Below are 21,099 nucleotides of genomic sequence, written 5' to 3' on the forward strand. Positions count from 1 at the left end.
TGAAGATTGCAAGTGGGTACCCAAAAACACTCGATTGAAAGCTGCCAGCAAGAGTAGCGAAGCGACAAAATCCAGTGATGCAGATCTATATATCATCCTCATTTGATTCGCCTATAGAATTCCCCGTTCCCGAGGGAAACAAAAAATTCCTTCAGCCATGTCTTTCTTGCGTCAGAAAGATCGAAATCTCTCACACCAAAAATCCTCGACGAAAGCATCAAAAGTTTGCAAGTCCGGCCACCCGGGGCTTTTGTTTGGTTGAACAGTAACTTACATGCGAGTTACTCTTAAGGGCACCAATAAACGTACTTCCTCGTTCCCGTATGTAAAAGATCTTTTAAAATTTTTTTATTTTTAAATATGAGAAATTATTAATATATTTTTTAATAAATGAACTATTATATCTTTATTAAATTAAAAAAAAATAAGTATCTTGATTAATTTACTTTTAAAAAAATATTTTTTATTTATAATAATTAAAGATAAAATTGAAATGTTACTATACTTTTAATTACATAATTAACTTTTTATTAATTTGCATGATTTAATTAAAAATATTTTATATATAGAGACAGAAGGAGTAGAAGGTGGATGCAACAGTCCCAGTTCTCACAACAACTAAGACTAAGAAAAGCTGGAAGATAGAGACAAGCAATGTACAAGTTTGCTATGCTCTCAAAATCGTTCAATTAACTAGTAACTTATATAATTCTTCAATGTCCAAATGAAAGTGTTTCAAAATAGCAGTTTCCATGCATAAAATAGATAGGGAAACAGAGAGGCACTTGCCGAATTGAGCATCTGAGACATTTGTGTGCTCATGCTAAGAATTGACTAAGGGAGTGTTTTATTCAGTGTTCTGGCTCCTAGTTATAGGGATGGTTGTGTTATTTACAGTGAGAGTTATCCATGTATAACCACTTTTGGTTGAAGATGAAAATCCTGCAACCACTTTTAATATCTCAATCAATCAATTAAGATATTTTAGGATTTAAATAAGATCAATTCAAATTTAATATTTTCACTTGGTAAAAATTAATTTGACTAATGTTAAATTAATTAATTATTAACTAAATTTAATTTAATTCAACTAGTCGAGCTTCATTTAACATTCAAGCCCATCAAGGGGGCATCTAAAATCATCCTGCTTGAATGTAACAATCAAGGTGAACAAAAACTACATATAAAATCGCATTCAGCTTCTAAAATTTATAAGTGAAGAACCTACCGAGGCAAAGAAGGATTTTCAAAATAGAATTGATCAAGACCTTGGCTTCTTCTTCTTCTCTTTGAAGAGAGCCAAAAGGGACACCCTTGATACCTTGACAACCTTGAATCGAACTCCTGGAATATCTCCAACAGCATGCCCTTTTCGGCTAAATCCAGCAACCGGAACCTCGTCCTGCATATAAATAAACATGCATTACTGAGCTGAGGGCGAAAACAGCTCCTCTCTCAATTTTTGAAAACTTACATTTTCTTCAATGAAGTTCAAGCAACCATCATTGGGCACAAAGGCTGCAATCTTCTTCCCATTCTTGATCAATTGCACTCGAGCACACTTTCTAATGGCAGAGTTGGCCGCTTAGCCTCAATTCCACACAAAAAAGGTAGTGATTATGAGTTGAACATTATGCAAGATATTATATCAAATTTTCGAGTACAAAAGCCTTTTAAGCAATTTTTTTCAAAGAACAACTTATCTACTGGACTAGGCTCACATTTTTTCGAGAACAATGCCTTTTACAAGAGAGGATCCAGCAAATGGCTTCTTCCACTCATTACCCAGATGGGATTTCTTGTATGCCTTATCGGCCCACCTCTGCCTTCTCCGATGGGACCTCAATTTGCGAGCAGCTCCCATACCATGTGTTTTCCTGATCATGCGAAAAATGTCGGCAGTTTTGAATTTAGTCACATCTTTAACCAAACACAATGTTTGCAGCAGAAGCAGCTAACAATCAAATTTATGAAATTGTAGTAGACACTTCATTTTATTAAGAAATTATATAAGACTCGGTCGCTCGAAGAAAAGGGTCATGCAAAGATGGGCGTTAAGACAGCATTCCTAAATAATTGTTATTCATGCAATCATTCAAACACTCTGCACAAGCTGCAACCTTTGTAACTAAAAATACCATGAAACATGAAAGAACCTGAAAGGGACACCAACTATCTCTAATTTCATAATTTAATGCTAAATGGTCAGTTCATACGCAAAAGAGACTACAGGAATGAGAAGTAAAATAATCACAAAATAATCTTGGACAATGAAGCCAGCAATAGTTAAAACATAAAAGGGAGTGCTCAGGTGTGCAACGCAGCGTGCTATAATTAGTCGTAAGGACTAGCCACAAGAAAAATTTTCTTCCCAGCACACATCGACGTCCTTATGAAATACTACAATAAGATTACTGAGTTCCCATAGAGCAACCATATGATGAGTTAATATGTAAAAAACGTACAAAACTATTTTTGAGTTTTTTCCTGGGATATCAAAAGGATAACATGCAGGAAAATGGAGAGTAATGACAAAAACTTCTAAGAACAATCTTGAATATCAGAGAGGATATTTGAAATATTGTCAAATCGTAGCCAAATATATACTCGATGCTATGATTACTTGATAGAAATTGGAGATGGAGAACATCAACAGAGGTATGAAAATAGAACTTATACGCTGAGTTTCCTCAAACTCGCGCCATATAACATGGTTTTACAATGTTTAAAATTCGAATCAAGGAGATGCTATTAGCAATATCATCTCAGCCTGACGACAAGAGAAAAAAATAGTTAACAACAAATTGTGTCACTTGCTTAAGTAATTTTCTCGCGAAGATTCTCAACGTAAACAACCATGCAGAGCAAGCTTAATCAAACAACGCTGAAAAGTAAAACTCACCCCATGGTGAAGTGTAGCTAATGAGCCGTCCTGGAGAATTGGGGGCGGACGGAGAAGCAAGAGCTGAGAAGAAGCTGCTCCGTGCTAGGCCACCACCCGCCACAACCAACCAATAAAAGGGTGAGCCCTGACCTTGGTGCGCTTGTCAAAGGAAACATTGGGGAAAAAAAAAACAAAAGAAAAATAATTTTAGACTTGGATACCAAAAAAAAAATTTAAAATTTAAAATATCTGAAAAATATAAAAATCTATGACAAATTCTAAATAAAGTGCAGGTACTTAAAGTTATTTTTTTTAAAAAAATATAAAATAAAATAAAATCCTCCCCTAGTTTCAGAGAGAATTACAGCAGTTTTATATTTTTTCACCACAAAAAAAAAGAGTCTTGTTTATTTCAAAGCATCTTAATAAAATTGAATTATTTTATATGACTAGAAATCAAAATTTAAATTAAAATAATCAAATTATCCTTTTTAGTCTCTGAAAATCTATAAATTTTCCATGATTCAAATCTTTTCCCTTACAAATATATCATCAAACATATTTTCAACCAATTTTTTTTCAAATTTCTATGCAATATATATAGGTTCTTCTTTTTTTTTTTGGTAGAAATATATATAGGTTCTTTACTGAGTTATTGATATGGATCACAAGCCCAAACATTGAACTAGAATAAAATTAAACATATTTCTTTTAATTTGAGTCATCAAAAATTGAATTCAATCATCATAGTATATTAAATTAAAATATGTTGCATAGTTGGATTAAAAAAATGTTGCACTGTGTAATTATTAAATTCTAATAGTAGCATACCAAGTAAGTATGGTATAAATGATAACAGTTTGGATCCCTTAAGCATTATTCTAGGGTTCAATTTCTAAAAGTGTGTTTGGAAAAATATCTCCGAAGAGAAGACAACTTCTTAAATGATGCATAGATTTCTCGAGCATTGGTTATTCATAAATGCATATTTCATTATTTAAAAATAAAGTCTTAAATATATTAAAAGGGTCACATGGATGAAAAGGTATATTACATTTCCGGTTAAAATCCTATTCTAAAACCTTAAATCCTTACTAGCCATCCAGGTGAATGTGATTATTCTTTATTCATAAATGCATATTTTATTATTTAAAAATAAGGCTTTATATATTAAAAGGATGACATGGATAAAAAGGTATATTACATTTCCAGTTGAAACCCTATTTTAAGACGTTTAATCCTTAGTGGCCATCTGGGTGATTGGGATTGTTCTTAATGTTACTTCTCCATACCCAAAAGAGAGTGTAATTTACAAGTAAAACATCAACTTCTATATATGTACTGAGTAAACTATATTTTTCATTCTTAAAAAAAAAAGAAGAAAACTTGATTTTTTTTTTTGCCACAAGCAAACTTGAAATTACAAACTAATTAAATAGATGTTAGGATCAATTAATTGCAGATATGATTTCATGGAAGTAAGTTTGGTGGTAGTGTTGTGAGGACGAAGAAAATATCTAAACAAGATTTTGATAGCAAAATTTGAAACTTTCTGGTTACTTATACATGGGCAAGCTTTTTCATTATTCCATTTGATTTTAGCATGAACTTGATTGCCAACAACTAAATGACACGTCGTTAAAAAGGTGAAGTCATATTAAAAAAATAAAAAAGAGGATGACGGTTAGTTAGTTGACAATTACATAATATTTTAAATAAAATGAAAAAAATAGAGGATAAACTCAATTTATGGAGCATTTTAGGACACCGCCGTCTTCATTAAGCCATTAGGATGACTTCTGATACTGCCGTCTTCAATGAACCATTAGGGTAACTTCTGATACATTATGAACTCGCTGTTGTAGTTGTAATTAATATGAGAATCACCGTCACACATAGAATAGGAAAAATCATGAGGGACAGATAAACTTTTATCAGCGCCAATTTAGCATCTGACATTCTAGTTTCTGAAGAAACGCAGGGTCATGTCATGTAGAACCTAATGCATTAAACAAGAAATCGCAAGCTTCCAAAATAAGTTCAGAAATATAGATGCAGACGCATAATTTACAGAGCAAAACATAAACACCACAGTAACCGTATAGTACCGTAGTAGTAATAACATTGACAATGACTATTTCTGAGGCTTCTTCCACAAGACCCCAATCTTCTTCAACATGTTGCCATTTTTCTTTTGCTGAAAATCCTCATCAATATCTTCAACAAAAGATGAACATTTGCCCATAAGAGGGTTATTGTCATAGTTGCCGTCCATAGACACACTTCTCTCTGCAAGCTTCCCATTGTTTTTGTTTCCTCCTCCTGCTGAGAGCATAGCAGCAGCTGCTTCTGCTGCCTTTCTCCACTGATCAGACTGGACCTTCAATCTTCTCAATTCAGCTTCCATTTCCGAGTTTGCTACTTGCGCTGCTTCTAATTGCTCTCCCACCCTCTCTGCCTTTCTCTTGCTACTATCTGCTTCTTCCATCGCAATCCCTAGTTTCAAAAGAGCCTCTCTTTCTGCTTCCTTTGCTGCCTCCACATCCTCTTTCACTCTCCCACCATCACTGAACCTCTTCTTGATTTCTATCTTCAGCGTCTCATTCTCTTCTGATATGCTTTGTAATGTTGTCTCCTTGTCCATTAAATCAGCCTTCAGTTCGGCCACACATTCCTCTAATCGTTTAACATCCTTTTTGAGCTCGTTTTCTCTGTGGGCTGATAGGCTCTTCTCAAGCTTCAAGTTCAAATTCTCATTCTCTTCAACTATACCTTGCAATTCTGTTTCCTTGTCCATCAGGTTTGCCTTCAACTCTTCAATCTCAGCTTTTCTTTTATTCAGTTCATCCTCAAGCTCAGTTTGATTGTGGGTTGATTCTGACCTTATTTGCTCCATCAACTCATAGGCATTTCCAACCTCCACTGTATTCCGAATCTGTTCTTCTTGGTACTTGGTCTCAGTAATTTCTAGTGCAGATCTCAGCTCTCTTATCTCAGACTTCAGAGAATATATATCCCCTTCGATCTGATTTGGATCATCTACCTTCAAATTTTCAAGCTTGCTTACAAGTGCTTCAAGTGAATTCGCTCTTGCTCTAGACTGGTCTAACTCTAAAGCAATGGAGTTGTAGCCTTCTAAAACTCGTGCAGAATCAGCCCTTAACAACTCTACAGTTCTTTTTGCAGCCTCAAGTTGATGCAGGGTTTCATTGACCAAAGCTTGGGCTTGAGCTTCAGATTCCTTGCATTCTCTAAGCTGGTTCTTCATGTTCTCTATAAAAGAAAGGGTTTTTGCCAAGCTTTCTTTCAGATTCAGTAGTTCTGAATTGGCTGGTTCGGTATGCTGGTTTTGCGCATTCTCACAAGCAGTAATCAACTCAAGTTGGGCCTTGAGCTGCTGAATTTCAGTCATGGCAGCCTTAACCTCATCTTGCCATGCTTCGTCATGTTCTTCTGGTTTTTCCTGAGGCTCAATTACATGAGCATCTTTAGAGGCAGAGAGTTCCTCAAGCTGCTTTTGAGAATCTGTGAGTTTTTCTGACAGGTACACGAGTTTTTCCTTGGATTCCTCAGCTTCTTGCTGGGCTTGCCTCTTGCATGACTCTGATGAACAGAGCTGATTCCTCGCTTTCTCTAAATCATCCTGAAGTTGAGCAACCTGAGATTCCAATTCAGAGATTCGGCTAGGGCGCTTCCTCTTAAGCAACAGACAAAAAATAGAGATATTAGAACCGTAGACAAGCACCAGGACATGGAAAATTCATATGAGGATTCGTAGAAAACAAATTCAATAATGGTAATTCTTGCAGACATTACAATATCCCAAGTAGGACAGAATCTAAAAACGAGACAAAACAAAGGATAATAGTAATAATGCGGAGGCTCAGAATCAGACAAGCATTAGCCGTCACAACTCACAGTCTTGCATGTACAATGACATCTATACTCCTAAAACTGATCAGAAGTTATTATGGCGGCATTCTAATATATATATCATGCCCACCAACTCTCCGACATGGTGTAGATACACTTGAATGCTTGACAACTGATGTTTCAAAATGACTCTTATGCCTAAATGTAAATGCCAGCACAAATAAAAAGATATACTACTAAAATTTATAGACGTCACATTATTCATAAATCCTAAGTCCCAAATGACCCCCATTATAGTTGCAATAAAACATTAGAGAAGTCCGTGCAATTTACTCAAGATTTATTGATTAGTGCTCACATTTACATTTAAGGTAAATTGTACACGCTTATCAAAACTAAAATATGGATTCCGCGATTCAGAGTTCAGGTTTTTTTTTTTTTTTCCTGAGAGAAACAGAGTTTAAGTTGAGTAGCACTATTTATGGTTTGGGAATAGTATGAGTTTCTATAGATTTTATATTATATATAATATTATAAATTATAAAAACTTTTTTTTTTATTTTCAAACTGCACACTATAAATTATTTTTTATTTCTTTTCACTGAAACACCCTCATTAAAAATACATAAGACGATATTTTAGTTTAAAACGGCATTCAGGTCAACAATATAAAGCAACAGTTTTTATAATTTCAACCAAAGTCAATCGAGATCTACACAATTTACTCTTAAATTACTTTTTAGGCATAAACTTCAAGGCTTGGTTTGGAATGGGAAGAAAATAAGGATGAGATAAAACCATGGAAAAAAAATAGAAGAAAAATAATGCTTCCTTATCTTCTAATTTCCCCTTAGTGACAGGAAGACTATAAGAAAACCTTTATGGTAGGAAGGGAGAATGTATTTTTCTCCTACTTTTCTCGTCTCCCTATTTTCCTCCCATTCCAAATCGAGGGTAAAGCATGTACATCATAGACTAGCGATGTGGCAAAATTACAAGTCCTCTTATGCAATATTTGCTTTTGCCTTTTTGGTAAGGTACATGTGTGATGCCGTGTAAAAAAAGAAGCAAAGACTAATTTAAAGCGCCGCTTAAGAAGTAAATTTTAATCGAATACCCAAAAGCACATTGACCTCAATATACAACGTATGACGTTGTCAGGGATGGGCTAGGTGGGGGAAGGGGGAGGAGCTCCGTTCACAACGGTGCAAAATAAAAATTACCTCCGGAACTGGGCTTCTGGGTGATCTGCGTTCAGCAACTTTGGGGCTTCTTTCTTTTGAAGCTCTATTGGCTTGACTGAACGAAGAAGCAGAGTTACTCTCTAGAGGACTAGGCCTGAGTTGGCGAACAGCGCGAGGAGAGACCTTTTGAGGCACTTCAGAGGATCCGCTTCTGAAATAAAAAAAAAAAAAAAATAGCATGACGAGGTGAGAGGGGAAAAATTCCTTAGGGATAGTGAATATACATATATCTAGAAGTCTCCAATCTTGCAATTAATGGATTTCAAATCAGTGGATTTTTCCAACTCATTACCACCTTTAGTTTAGTTGATGGAGCACAGAGAGTGGTTGAACCATTTGAGCAGACAAATTTAAATATTCTAACTTCATATTTGACACAAATTTGAAGTTTCAAATCAATATTGACGGAATGAGTGGTATCTCAGCTAGAGCAAATATTTCTAACTGCCACTGTATTAAATTCTTGTTTATATTTGTCAAATAGAGTCTCGCACGAGTCTTTCATTTAATAGGAATTGAGCTGCATGGTGTCATTTATAGCCAATTCTTTTAACATCGTTGACAGCCATTTTGGCTTCAAATAGTTATGGGAATAACTTCAGCTAATCCCAATCTCTGAATCTGTAGGCTTGCCTTCAAAAAAATGTGAAAAGGAAAGTAAAAAAATAAATTTATTCAAAAAACAGAAGAACAAAGAAACAGAGAACAGCTAGCACGTGATTGTTCCCTGTAAATAATGAGATGCAAAAAACAGCTCAACCATCAATATCAATAATTCTTACCATCCAAAAATGGCTCTCTCCCATAGCTTGACGAGGAAAATGACAATAACACAGTGGTAAATTGGACAGGTAAATTCTCAGTTCCGCAGGAACGAGTCAAACCAAAAGAGAAAAACTGTGAAAGGATGAACTAGGGGAGCCTAAGGCTAGTATGTCCTTGATCTTAAACAGTCCATTTATAAAAGGATTATCACCACTATCAAGGTAATGTTGCTGATTGAACTTTTTGGATACTTTTGAAACTTGAAAGTAACAAAGCAAAAACTAAAAGTGAAAAATGCCAATCAACGGGCAAAGCATTTGAAAATTACCTTGTCTTGGGGGTCTGCATGTCGAACTGCCTTGTATGAAGGAAAGTGAAGCGGGTTAATAACTTTGGCCTGTGTCTTGAATGTTCCCTGACCCACAAGGACTGTACCAGTTCAGCAAAATATCACGAGAGAATCCAATGAGGAGGTAAATGACTTATGAGAAAATAAATGATTTCATGCAGATAGGATACACTCCCATATCAGAAACTGCAAAACCATAAATGCACAAGAGCTTGTTATTGCGATTTTCTCTTTCTTACCCCACTTTAAAAAATGTGATGGACTCGACAAAATGTGAGAAAACGTGAACATGACAAAAGTAAATTCACTAAAAAGCATAACTGACATGCCAAACATTTCTTCATAACTAGTACAGTCAACATATTTTCTTACCCTCCTTTTTCAGACACTGGATGAATATGCCTAAGAATTCAAGTTCCTTCTCATTTTTCAGCATAAATACTTAAAATATCGCTGTATGAAGAAGGTAATCGCTTGAAAATATGGAGATGGAGAGAGACATTAGCACGGCATAAAATGGTGAAAAAAAGGAAGTGAAGTAAAAATTTAGTGCTGGGTCAATCACCCAAGAGAAAAAAATCTAACTTTATACCAACTGCTATTATGATAACTCATAAGCTCTTTCAAAGCAAAAAAGACCCCACCATTATGGTCAAGGGGGGCCTACAACTACAAACTCAAAATGAAAATTACAGAGACACTCATGATCTGAAGATACCAATTTACCCTGTGTGCCGATTAGATTCCATTAATGAGCAACGGGGCAATTTCGTAATTGTAAATACAGTAGTCATGAACCACCAATTTTGCCGTGAAACAAGGGCACGACCCAGCCAATGAGTGGCAAGCGTTGATCATGTACGAACACGGAAATATCCTTACCCAAAACCGCTCAAACTTTTGCTTTCACTTATTTGACATTTTCCCAAGGTTTTTCAACGAGCAAACATAAAAAATTATCATTACCTAGACAAAATGATTGCAACGATACATGCTCCGTAAGGCAGTTTATGTTAAAGCATTGTTCTCTGAAGAGGAAATGACAAAATGGAAAAAAAAAAAAAAGATACGGCCCTCGAAAAAACACTTCAGATGATTATTAACTAGGATATTCCTGAGGAACAAAGGGAATCAGATCTATAACAGACCCAAGAGCATCGTTAAGACGTTAACGACATTGAAATCTGCAACTGAAGTAGTGGTGGAAGACTATTTTTTAATTAAAAGAGAGAGAGAGAGAGCGAGAGAGAAGGTGCTAGCATTTAGGGAAATATTAATTAAAGCATAAAAAGAAGAGCAAGAAACAGAAACAAACAAACAAAAGAAGTACATTGTGAATCCACTCTTTTTAAAACATATTCTATCAATCGATTTGCTTTCAAAAAAGGGTCAGAAAACATTAAAAAAAAAAAAAAGTTGCAAAGCCTCCCGGCTCCTCCTCAGCTCCAACCCAGAGAATCCCTAAAGGTGATTGAAAAATATGCATCATTACGCTCAATACATGGAAACATTTCCAAGTAACAAAAATTTCCAAACTACTAAAACATAGGGGGGGAAACAGAGAGGAGATGGATGAGAAGGTGAAGGAGAAGGAGAAGGAGAAACTTAATCTTCCAAGAAAAATGCAAAAAATGGAAATGGCGAAATTTAAAACTACAAGCCTACAACTGACCTTAATGAAGTAGTACTTTGAGCAGCGAGGTCATAGTAATCATATAAATACTAACCAGGCAGTTTTAACAACCAAGAAGGAAAAAGAAAAGAGATGTTTAGACAGCAAAATGGTTGAGTTAAAGCACGACTATCTGTGAGACTCAGAGTCACTCCACATTTTCCTGCATTTTCCCAGAAGCCAAACAGAATAAAAATGTCAAGCATAGATATCGATAGAGACTCACTAACCGTAACTTCCGGTGAATGGAGTTGCAGGGGAAGATGGTTAAAGGGCTAAGAAAGCTGTTATATCCGTAATTGATGGCTTCTCCGGTCGGGGGAGCTCGAAGGAATAGAATACGGGCAAATGCAGGGGAAGAGAGAGGGAAAGAAGAAGGCAGTAGTAGAGAGCGTCCCGATCTGTCGTTGCGGAGTCACAGCGATTAAATTGGTTTTAAGGAACAGCTTGCGTCCGCTCCCCCGCAGGGGGTTCCAATATCATATCTCTATTCGGGTTGACCTCTTAATCCTTGTTCTGCCTTTTTTTAACCTTTCCTTTTCCACCTCGGTACCTTTGGGGATTGGCGTCACTGTATAAAAACGGATCACTTAGTACCCCATTTATATTGATAAAAAAAAAAAAACAGGATTAAATTAATTAGGAAACAAAAATTAGGGCTAATCTATCATCATTTATGTATCATAAATAGAATCTTGTTTTTAAGATTTTGCTTATGAAAATACGATAATTGTTGTTTGAAGATAAAACAGAGAGTAAAGCGTGGGTTCAAGAGTTACAATGTAAACCTGGAGAAAGTCCTGCTTTTGGGTCTGAGCTTGACATCTTTAGCAAGTGAAGTGCTTCGCATCAACGCTTTTCCGAAAAGAATATTGTCTCTGGGTAAAACTGAATATACGACAAACATGCATACGACGGAGCAAGATGCTCTGGTCATTTTGTCACTCAGAAGCTCAAAACTCTACTACTCGCACGCAACTGACAGGTAATAAATTCCCAGAGGCACGTTACAAGAACCTGGTAAGAAATGAATATAAACCTGAGATTCACCCTCTCATTATGTTTTTTCCAAAAAAAAAAAAAGGTCTCACGATATTTCTTTGGCCAGAAAATGTGTCACGACGTTAATTTATAATAAAACGCAATATCAATTTTAACCATACCTTATTTGGTTGTAGGGGGGCAAAAATCCATAGATACTGTCTTATGCCAGCATTAGCATTGTAACGAAGAATAAGGTTTTTCACTGAAGTATGAGAAGAAAACATCAGGGTATATTATTCGTGTTTGCCACCGTGGAGTTTGAAGATTTTATTATTATTATTATTATTATTATTATTATTATTATTACTTACAAATATTCTTTTATTGGATGCAATATTTAAGACATGATAAGGCACTGCGAGCACATTTCCTGACAAAAATTGGAACCGTACAGTTTGAAGGTCCTGAAAAGTCATCGATCTCAATGTAAAAATTAAATGACAAAATGAGCTCTTATTAAACTGTTTTTTTCAGAATCACACAAATAACTATAGATTACAGATTGTGAAAATAATAAAAAGTACTCCCTTCAATTTTATTTATAGAGTAAAAAATTTTTTTTTTGGTCATATATAGAGGTCACGTTATTAAATTTTTATTTTAATTTTTTTTACGCTCCATTAAATGTTAAAAAAAAATATATTATTGAAGTGTGTATGTTTAATAAGGATAAAAGTAAAAACTTATTAAATTTTAAGATAGAATTAATGAGTTTTAAAGTTTTTCTTAATATATTGAAAGTGACTTATAAATAAAATTAAAAAAATATAATAAAAATAAAATGTTTATCATTTTATTTGTTATCACTAGCCTTTAATTATGATTATATGAAAAATTCATTTTGCATCCAAGATATCGCTCAGGACCTTCAAACTAACGGGTGGAAAGAGGCTTTTCACGATTTCGTCTTTTAGATAGTTAGGCCCAATGGGCTAAACACGGGCCCATGCTTTTTGACCATCTCCCTACAAAGTCTGCTTTCTGAAGGGTCCGACGTCATGATGTAATTTTTTCTTTCTTTCTTTTCAAGCCTGAACCAATGCATGTTGGCTCAAATGATAAAGAGTCTAAGTTTTCTTGATTATTGGTTCTTGAATTTGATCTTTGAAGGTGATGGGAATGGAGAAAATATATTTAGGAGAGCCACCCTCCGTTGAGGCTCTACAGTGCTTGAATTTGGATTAATAAGAATTGTTGGCTTCAAATACCAAATAATTAGACCAAAAAAAAAAAGGAAAATCAAGCCTGAAAGCCAAGTAATTTCAAGAGATCAAAACCAAAAATATTTGAGCCTAACAAATTTAGGAGATCGTCTGGGGAGATTTGAATTTAATACATGTGGCTACTCATTCACAAAAACCAAGATTTGAATTACTGTTATAAGAGATTCATGTTTAGTACCTAATAATATTTTAAATAAAATTATTTTTAATAAGAGGATATTTGCACGTAGCTAAAAAAAAATAGCAAATCAGTAGCGATGATAGTCAATGGCCATTGGTTGGATCAATGGCTGTCACCTTTTAGTTCATTTCGGGAACAAACCTCAGAAATTAAAAAATTTGTCATAAACTTCATGCTTGCTTGCGCGGCTCGCTCCTTGTCTTTAAGTGTATGAAAAAAGGGGTCCTTCACATGATCTTGACATGCTCGAAAATATTAAATCGAAACAACGGTACGGATATAAGATTTCTTTTTTGGGGCAAAGTGTAAACACAATACTTCCTTATGTGTTTAAAAAAAAAATTTATTTATATAATAAAAAATGAGATTTTTTTTATTTTTAATTTTTAATAAACAATACAATTATAATAAACACCTTCATGCTAATTAAAAAATGATAAAATTAAAAAAATAATTTAAATATTATAAGATACCTTATATTTTAAATAAAAAATTACTTTCAAAAAATGTCCTGCAAATAGACAGCACTGGAAGAAGTACTTCATTGCATGGAACATAATCTAAAACATGAACGGCACTGGTTATAAACCATGAATGCTTATGTTGACCATGGTATGTTGCTTGTTCGCACATAGATACAGTATTTACTGCACTCTCTGTCAACAAAAACTCAAATAAAAATGCGTCGACCACTTTTTTTTTAACATAGACAAAAGATATTTTTTATATATATTACGCACAGAAGAAGAGAAACTCCATTGCTTGAAAGATTTACACCAAACCATTAACCTTGAAATCACTTTGGGGTGAAAACAATGAGGTGGAATCTTTGTTAACTTTCCTCTTGAAGTAGGATATAATCTCTTAACTTCTAATGAAATGTGATACTTTTTATATAGAATTTAAGACTATCGATTAGCAATTAAATGATTAATACTAATTAATTCAACCAATTCAACGTATGGCATATTGATCGCCTCGTCTATTTCTTCATTACCGGTGGCGTGCGAGAAAATTAACTGGGAAATGTTGACTGCATCCATGACACAAGAAGATAAACATTTGCATGAAAGCTCCAAAGTTGGATTCACAAGGGCCAGGGAACTTTTCACACAATGCCCTGACCCTGATTAATTCATGGAACCGACTCATTTAAGCTCACACACACACACACACACACACAAGGGTATGTTGCTTTCAGGGGATAAAGAAAATTGACGATGCTTAGGCTTAGCCATGAATCCACGATACTTCTCCCATGTTTCCACCTTCACTCACTCCATCGGGAAAGGAAACTTACGAGTAACGCACTTTCGCACACGTTACAGTTCAAGCCCCGCGTAAAACAAAGATGCTGACAAAATTTGCCAATCTTATCCAGCCTTTATATATGTCGGTGACTTGCACGTTAATCTTTTCTGACCTTCCAGGTTTCCCCCACCAAAATTTGCCAAACCAGTATTAATATTCCAGTAAAAAGTAGATATATAAAATTTACCATAAATCATTCTATTTATAAATTTTAAATAATATCAACATGACATATAGACTCATGCACTCATATGTCGTCAACGCAGGTTTCAAATTTCATTGGACCTTATGCCTGTAAGGAGCTGAGACGTTATTAAGATAACTAGCAATTGGTTCATGACAATAATGCATATAATATTTTATACAGGGCTTGTTTGGATATTCATTTAGATCAATTCGATCTAGAATAAAAACGATAGTCTTGCAAAAATCTTTCCAAACACCTTTAAATTTTCAAATCTTCATTTAACTTGTGGAACTTCATTTTCAAGAAATTATTTTTATCTCTATTTAAAAATAAATTCTCAATATTCGAGTAGTTTTTATTTTTTCCATCTTTATAATTGATTATGGAAATTATCTAGATATCTTCAATTATCAAAATTAATTTAAAAAAATACTATCCAAATATCATCATGTTTTAATAATTAATTTTTTTATAATCAATTTTTGTCAAATGAAATCCAAAGACACTAACTGTTACATTTGAATTTTATCCCTACTGGCGCCATTTTAGACAAAAGAAGAATAGTTGTTTTTAAATTTTCACTGTTTTTTTATTTTTATTTTTTATTTTATTTTTTCCAAAATTAACTTTTTAATGTGGAGGGCCAGTGAATGTTTTCAAATAGATAAGGGCACCGAAGTATGAAGTCATTTGAGATGGTCGGCACCAAGTGGACACCTGTCCACAATGCACTGAGAATTGAGTCTTTTTAGCGAGGCGCACCCTGAAGCCCACGTGGGATCATTAAATACGCCCTCCCAAGATCACAATCCATAGCTAACAAACTCCATTCCTCTATCATAATTGCTTCAGCTTCAGCTACCTCTCAGTAACAAAGAAAAATATTCTCACATAACTCCGTTGTCTCCTCAAAAACACAGTATTTGACCCAAGGAAAAAGTCAAAATATGAGAACAAGCAACCACTTGATTGGTCTGGTAAACTTCCTGACCTTCTTGCTGTCGATCCCAATCTTAGGAGGCGGGATATGGCTGAGCAGCAGAGCGAACAACACGGACTGCCTCAAGTTCCTGCAGTGGCCGCTGATCGTGATCGGAATCTGCATCATGGTGGTGTCGCTGGCGGGATTCGCCGGCGCGTGTTACCGTAACACGTTCCTGATGCGGCTGTACCTGGTGGTGATGTTCTTCGTGATAGCGGCCCTGATAGGGTTCATAATATTCGCGTACGTGGTGACGGACAAGGGATCGGGTCGGGCGGTGACGAACCGGGCGTACATGGAGTATCACCTGGACGACTACTCCGGTTGGCTGGAGGAGAGAGTGGCGAGCGATAGCTACTGGGGCAAGATCAGCTCTTGCATTAGGGACTCCAAGGCGTGTGCTAAGATGGGCCGAACCGTCGGTGGTGTCCCTGAATCTGCTGATATGTTCTACCTCCGACGACTCTCTCCTATTCAGGTACGCCACGAACATATAATGCTTTTGTTTCTGCCTCACTATTTTGTTCCAATATAATCAATCTAGTACTTTTTCTCCCCCGTTATTTTATAGGATTAGATCACGAGTGCGTTAATTTTCTTTTCATCTAGCTAGTCATGGCATGGTTCCCATCAAGCTACTGGTTATAAGTGTTATGCTTACCAAATGAAACGAACTTGGATTGAAATTTGGAGGAAGCTTGTGTTGTGAGCTTCACGGTGTGGGCTCATTTTTATCCCTTTTTGTCCTGCGTGAATTTCAAACATAGAAAAGTAAATCACCTCAAAAGATACAGGTAAATTTTGAAAGCGACTTGGTATATATTAGAAGAAGCTTGAAGTCATGGAGATATTTATGTTTTAAAATAATAATATAGTTATTATTTATTTGAAGTAGTTTTTATTTTTTATTTTTTTATTTTGGGGGAGGGCGGGGAGGGAGTATGAAGAAGTTGAAGGAAAGAAGGTGCGTTGATTAAATGGCGAGGTGGGTTAGGAGATGGATCAGTTGTGTGATGAAAGGAACCTTAAGGGCGGTGGCATCATGTGAGGGGGCGACGGGGTTTAAAAGCATTGACCGCGGAAGCTCCGAAAGTTAAGGGTTCGTGAGCCAATCAAATGCAAGCCACGTTAACTGACGTAGGACACGAATAGTACTAAAATAGCCTGCTAGCCTGCAGACCAGTGGGTATTGGCATGGCTGTCGTATGTAGCTACTGCTATTATTTGCATTTGAATACCCTTACTTGCCAGTAGAAGCGGGAGAAAATAAAAAGGAAGCCATAGCACATACCGAGGCAAGTCCAAACAGCATGAAAAGATCTTTCTAGTAGCTGATACCAAATAGTAAAGCGTTATCTGGTTGGGGCAAAGAGAAGTGAAAGAGTTATCTGAAAGGGGTTCGGCCCAATATAATTAAGCAATACAGCAATCATGCAAGAAAAAAAAAAACGTAAATTGTATTCTGGAATCATATAAATTTACTTAAAATTTTTTGAATGAAAACAAATATTTTCATCACATCTTAAAAAATGAAAATATACTTAAAATTTAATTTCACTTTTTGCCATTAGAACTTTTTTATAACAAATAAGAATTTAATTTTTTTTAGTATATAGCTTAGTATTAAATCAAAAGTGGATCTCAGGCGAGGAGGATAAATTAAAAAAACTAAAAACATCTATGTGTGGGGTAGCCGGGCTACTGCGAACTTTCATTCCTTTTTTTTTTTTTTGTGCCGGTACTGTTTTTTTCTATATCTACGGATTTTCCATTCACTTCTATATATGTATATATATTGGCTTGATTGAAACTTTATTATTTTGTTTGCCGCCCTTTGGGTTAACCATCAATCATCAATATATATATATATATATATATTATAAAGCATTTCAACAATGTATTATTTAAAAATTAAGAGCCGTGCCACTGTATAAAGCATGAAGGCTACAATATATCTCCTTGGTGCATGTACAAACGTCATGTACGTGTGCTAGTAGGTGATGCTCCCTCCTCCCTCTGCTTTTTCATTTTTATAAGAGTGCTCCAATTATCAGCGTTTTCAACACAAAAATGAAGTGCTTCCTTTGTTTAATTTTCCATAATTTATAAACCTGGAAAGGAATAATTATCAGAAAACAGATGAATAAAATAACGGTACTTTATGTCCGTTTTGATTTCCATTTATATTACAGAACATATTATACTACTAATAATATATAATAATTTAATTTAATATTAAACATGTATGGTGATTCATGATTAATATATAACAAGGTTTCAAATTAGAAGTGGGTTTACGATTGAAGAAGTATTGATATGATTGATTGTTTGGTGCCACAAGGTAGGTGTTGTGTCTCACTCAGCTTTCGTCTTTTTTCTAAAGGACAAGAAAAAGCGTGTGTTTTGCTTCAATTGGTAGATGAAAAATCATAGCAATTGTCTCTTAGTTCCTACATTCAACTAGAACATAACCGCCTCTAGTCTTTTCTTCTTTTTTCTATTCTCGAACACATGTAGCGTCTTGAACCTCTCGTAGCACGCCGTTGTCTGATCTTTTCTTTTCTAGTGGAAGGTGAAAAGCATGATGATAATTTTATTGAAATGAAGCTTAAGATTCGGCTTAATTTAGCGATATAGTTAGCATATGATGTGCTGATATATATATATATATACATACATGTTGCATTCTGTTTTTGGAGGTTGAGCATATACAGAGCTTAGATGGAATATCTTTGGAAGGAATTAATAGTTCTTTCAGCATCTATGATATCAAAATATGCCGCCATGATATTTAAGATTTTGATCATACATATATTGGGTGAAACAGAGGAAGATGCCATAAAAATGACATAATTAATATGATGTTTTATGAAAGTTAACAGTTATAAAGGCGGTTTGACAGAGTTCGATGTATCGTGAATTTAAATCAGCCATGTCAGGCGATGGCGTAATGATTTTTTGAATATCTTATCTTACCAGTATTCGAAGTATAAATATCTATATGCCTTTGGCCCCAAAAAAAAAAAAAAAATTCTTATATGCCATCCTGCTATTTAAAAAATCAAGAGATGTGATCATATCTTCTTTACTTGACATGAATATAGTCTACCTTTCATCATATTGCAAGAGAAATTAACTGAATGCTGCACAAAATAATCAGAACATACCTGCCTCACTACGCTACAAAGAAACTACGAACATACGAAATAGAAGTTCAAGACTACTATTTCTCGATGAGACACAAATATTCGGGGTTCTACTCCCAACAAACTTGGAAACTAGCTAGTCTTGCGATGTTCTTCTGGATACTCCACTTTATCGAACAAAACAATTATTGATTAAAAGCTAGGCTCGTGTTCTGAACTCTCATTGAAGTGACAAATATTCTCCTTTTTGTGGGATTTAAGTCTGGATGCTGCAAGCCCCCAACAGAGTGTGGTATGTGTATCAAAACGAAACGAATTGGATCCAAGGGTCAGGATTGGTTGGGCCAAACCCAGATTGCACCAGGTGGAGCAACGACCAAGAGCAGCTATGCTATGCTTGTGATTCTTGTAAAGCCGGTGTGCTTGCCAGCATCAAGAAGAGCTGGAGAAGAGTATCTGTGATCAACATTGTCGTCATGATCATCCTGTTATCTTCTATATAGTTGCTTATGCTGCTTTAGGAACAACCGCAGGATGGATAACGATGAACCCTCAGGTGAAGCCAGGATGACCAAGGCACAGCCTAGCAGAATCAGTTTTTAGCTCTGGAATCCGATGCCAGAATTTCCAAGGCCATATGTTTATTAGGTGCTTGTATTGTTTTGTTTCAAACGTCCTTGTAACAATTCTGAATCTATTTTTGTTTTTTAAAAACGGGCTGGATGTGTTTTGTTGTATGGGATTACTTACACAAGGAAGGAAGGTTCGCGTACAAAAGTTGGAAATCTTTCTTTTTTCTCTTGATAAAAAGTACTGGTCATTTTATAGTGTCGAAATGTGAATGTGTTTATGGCGTTGCGACAATAGTGTACTTCTTTTAGGGGTCCACTTGTTAATCAGGGATGTACACAATCAGTGTTATGGACGTTTTAACTCGAACCTTCTCAGTGTAAAGAGTCCAATGACATGGGCCTCCAGTTCATATTAGGCTCGTAGTCAGGGCCAAGGTTATGAATAATGTATTGGGACGGAGGTCGTTTAGGACTTGAGTAAGTACTCCATTGTGTCGTTTATGCACGTACTAGTCAAGCACACATGCTGATTTCTGTGCTGATGAAATGAAGTAATGCCCTTGTATATAGCTTCTATCATTTTTCTGCTCCTTCCCATGTTAAAATTAGTATCTCAATATATATAACTTGAATAAGATGAAAAGTTAACATGCATACTTGAAAAATTCATATCTTGTGACTTCTTGATTATCTTGAGTGTAAGCAGACTTTAACCTCCTAGACCCTTGTAGTTTTTCAGAAAGTATAGAGAATGGGGAAATAATGAAAAGAGAGTTCTTTGTATTGACTATTGACCGATACATTATAGCAGTAATTACCTCAATAATTGATTAATTGATTTATTAATCTCTCACTATCATTGACTCGGTTAATTAAGAGACAGAAAATAATTGATTGCTACAGAATTATAAGTTGGGCCTTACTAATTGGACTCGCTTGTGTGGTCTACCTGTTATAGTCCACACAAGAGTATGAAAAACTAATATATTCTAGGCTCAATATTTAATTAATGCAAATTCACATATATATATATATATAGTATATAAATATATCAACAATCTTTCAATTGGATTGCATTAATTAATAACATTGAGCCACTGACAAAAATCAAAAAATGAAACCTTATAAGTCACTAGATTCAACAGGAAAACAAGTGATACTTGACATAAAATAATGTCTCATAATTTAAATTGAACAGGATGTGAAAATTTTATTCCAAACACAACAGTAAGATAACATCCAACGATCATTGATTCTTATGGAGAAACAAGTAACGTGCATAGCGTATATAACAAAATCATTAAATTCTATAAGATTACAAATGATATGTATGCATATCTAATTGAATTGAACCTAAAGTAGGTCTTATGACGGTAGCTCAATAAAGAGACAATACAAAGCCACTAAATTCTATAGGGAAACAAATGGCATGAGGTACACTAGCATAAATCATTAAATCTTATAGAAAAACAAATGATACGAAGCATCATGATATCTCTAAACCAAGATTGAAACTCAATGGAGAAATAATATAAGATCACTGAATCTTAAGAAGAAATAAGTGATATAAGACACATAAATAGAAATAATTGAATCATATGGAGAAACACATGATATAAAATATTTCAATGTTTCTAAAACAAAAATTGAGTATAATAGCAAATGG

General features: G+C 35.0%; 3 protein-coding genes across 9 annotated transcripts; 1 reads left to right on the forward strand and 2 right to left on the reverse strand.

The window, feature by feature from the left end:
* Positions 1–1,055: 1,055 nt before the first annotated feature.
* On the reverse strand, positions 1,056–1,585 carry LOC129313198 (40S ribosomal protein S23-2-like; the record flags this gene model as incomplete). The annotated part of the gene is made up of 2 exons (XM_054956165.1): positions 1,056–1,402; positions 1,475–1,585. Coding segments are annotated over 2 exons (252 nt in total), but the record flags the coding sequence as incomplete, so codon positions are not given.
* Positions 1,586–4,870: 3,285 nt separating this feature from the next.
* Positions 4,871–11,303, reverse strand: LOC129312465 (interactor of constitutive active ROPs 3). Of its 7 annotated transcripts, none has more exons than XM_054955098.1 (4): positions 11,018–11,303; positions 9,095–9,181; positions 7,981–8,152; positions 4,871–6,581 (listed from the first exon to the last, which is right to left on the reverse strand). In XM_054955098.1, the coding sequence occupies exons 2-4, from the start codon at positions 9,112–9,114 to the stop codon at positions 5,019–5,021; spliced, it is 1,755 nt and encodes a 584-aa protein (XP_054811073.1). In that variant the 5' UTR covers positions 9,115–9,181; positions 11,018–11,303; the 3' UTR covers positions 4,871–5,018. The 7 variants fall into 7 exon arrangements, with proteins under 7 accessions (XP_054811073.1, XP_054811074.1, XP_054811078.1 ...); XM_054955099.1 differs by having other exon boundaries at positions 9,095–9,195; XM_054955103.1 differs by having other exon boundaries at positions 11,014–11,303.
* Positions 11,304–15,514: 4,211 nt separating this feature from the next.
* On the forward strand, positions 15,515–19,648 carry LOC129312466 (tetraspanin-3-like). The gene is given in 5 exon segments (XM_054955105.1): positions 15,515–16,193; positions 19,123–19,156; positions 19,159–19,344; positions 19,347–19,376; positions 19,379–19,648. Coding segments are annotated over 5 exon segments (849 nt in total). The 5' UTR covers positions 15,515–15,680; the 3' UTR covers positions 19,465–19,648.
* The last annotated feature ends 1,451 nt before the right edge of the window (positions 19,649–21,099 follow it).

This window comes from Prosopis cineraria, unplaced genomic scaffold (assembly GCF_029017545.1).
Source record: "Prosopis cineraria cultivar Desert tree isolate PC_DT_omini unplaced genomic scaffold, ASM2901754v1 PC6, whole genome shotgun sequence".
Classification (NCBI taxonomy): domain Eukaryota; kingdom Viridiplantae; phylum Streptophyta; class Magnoliopsida; order Fabales; family Fabaceae; genus Prosopis; species Prosopis cineraria.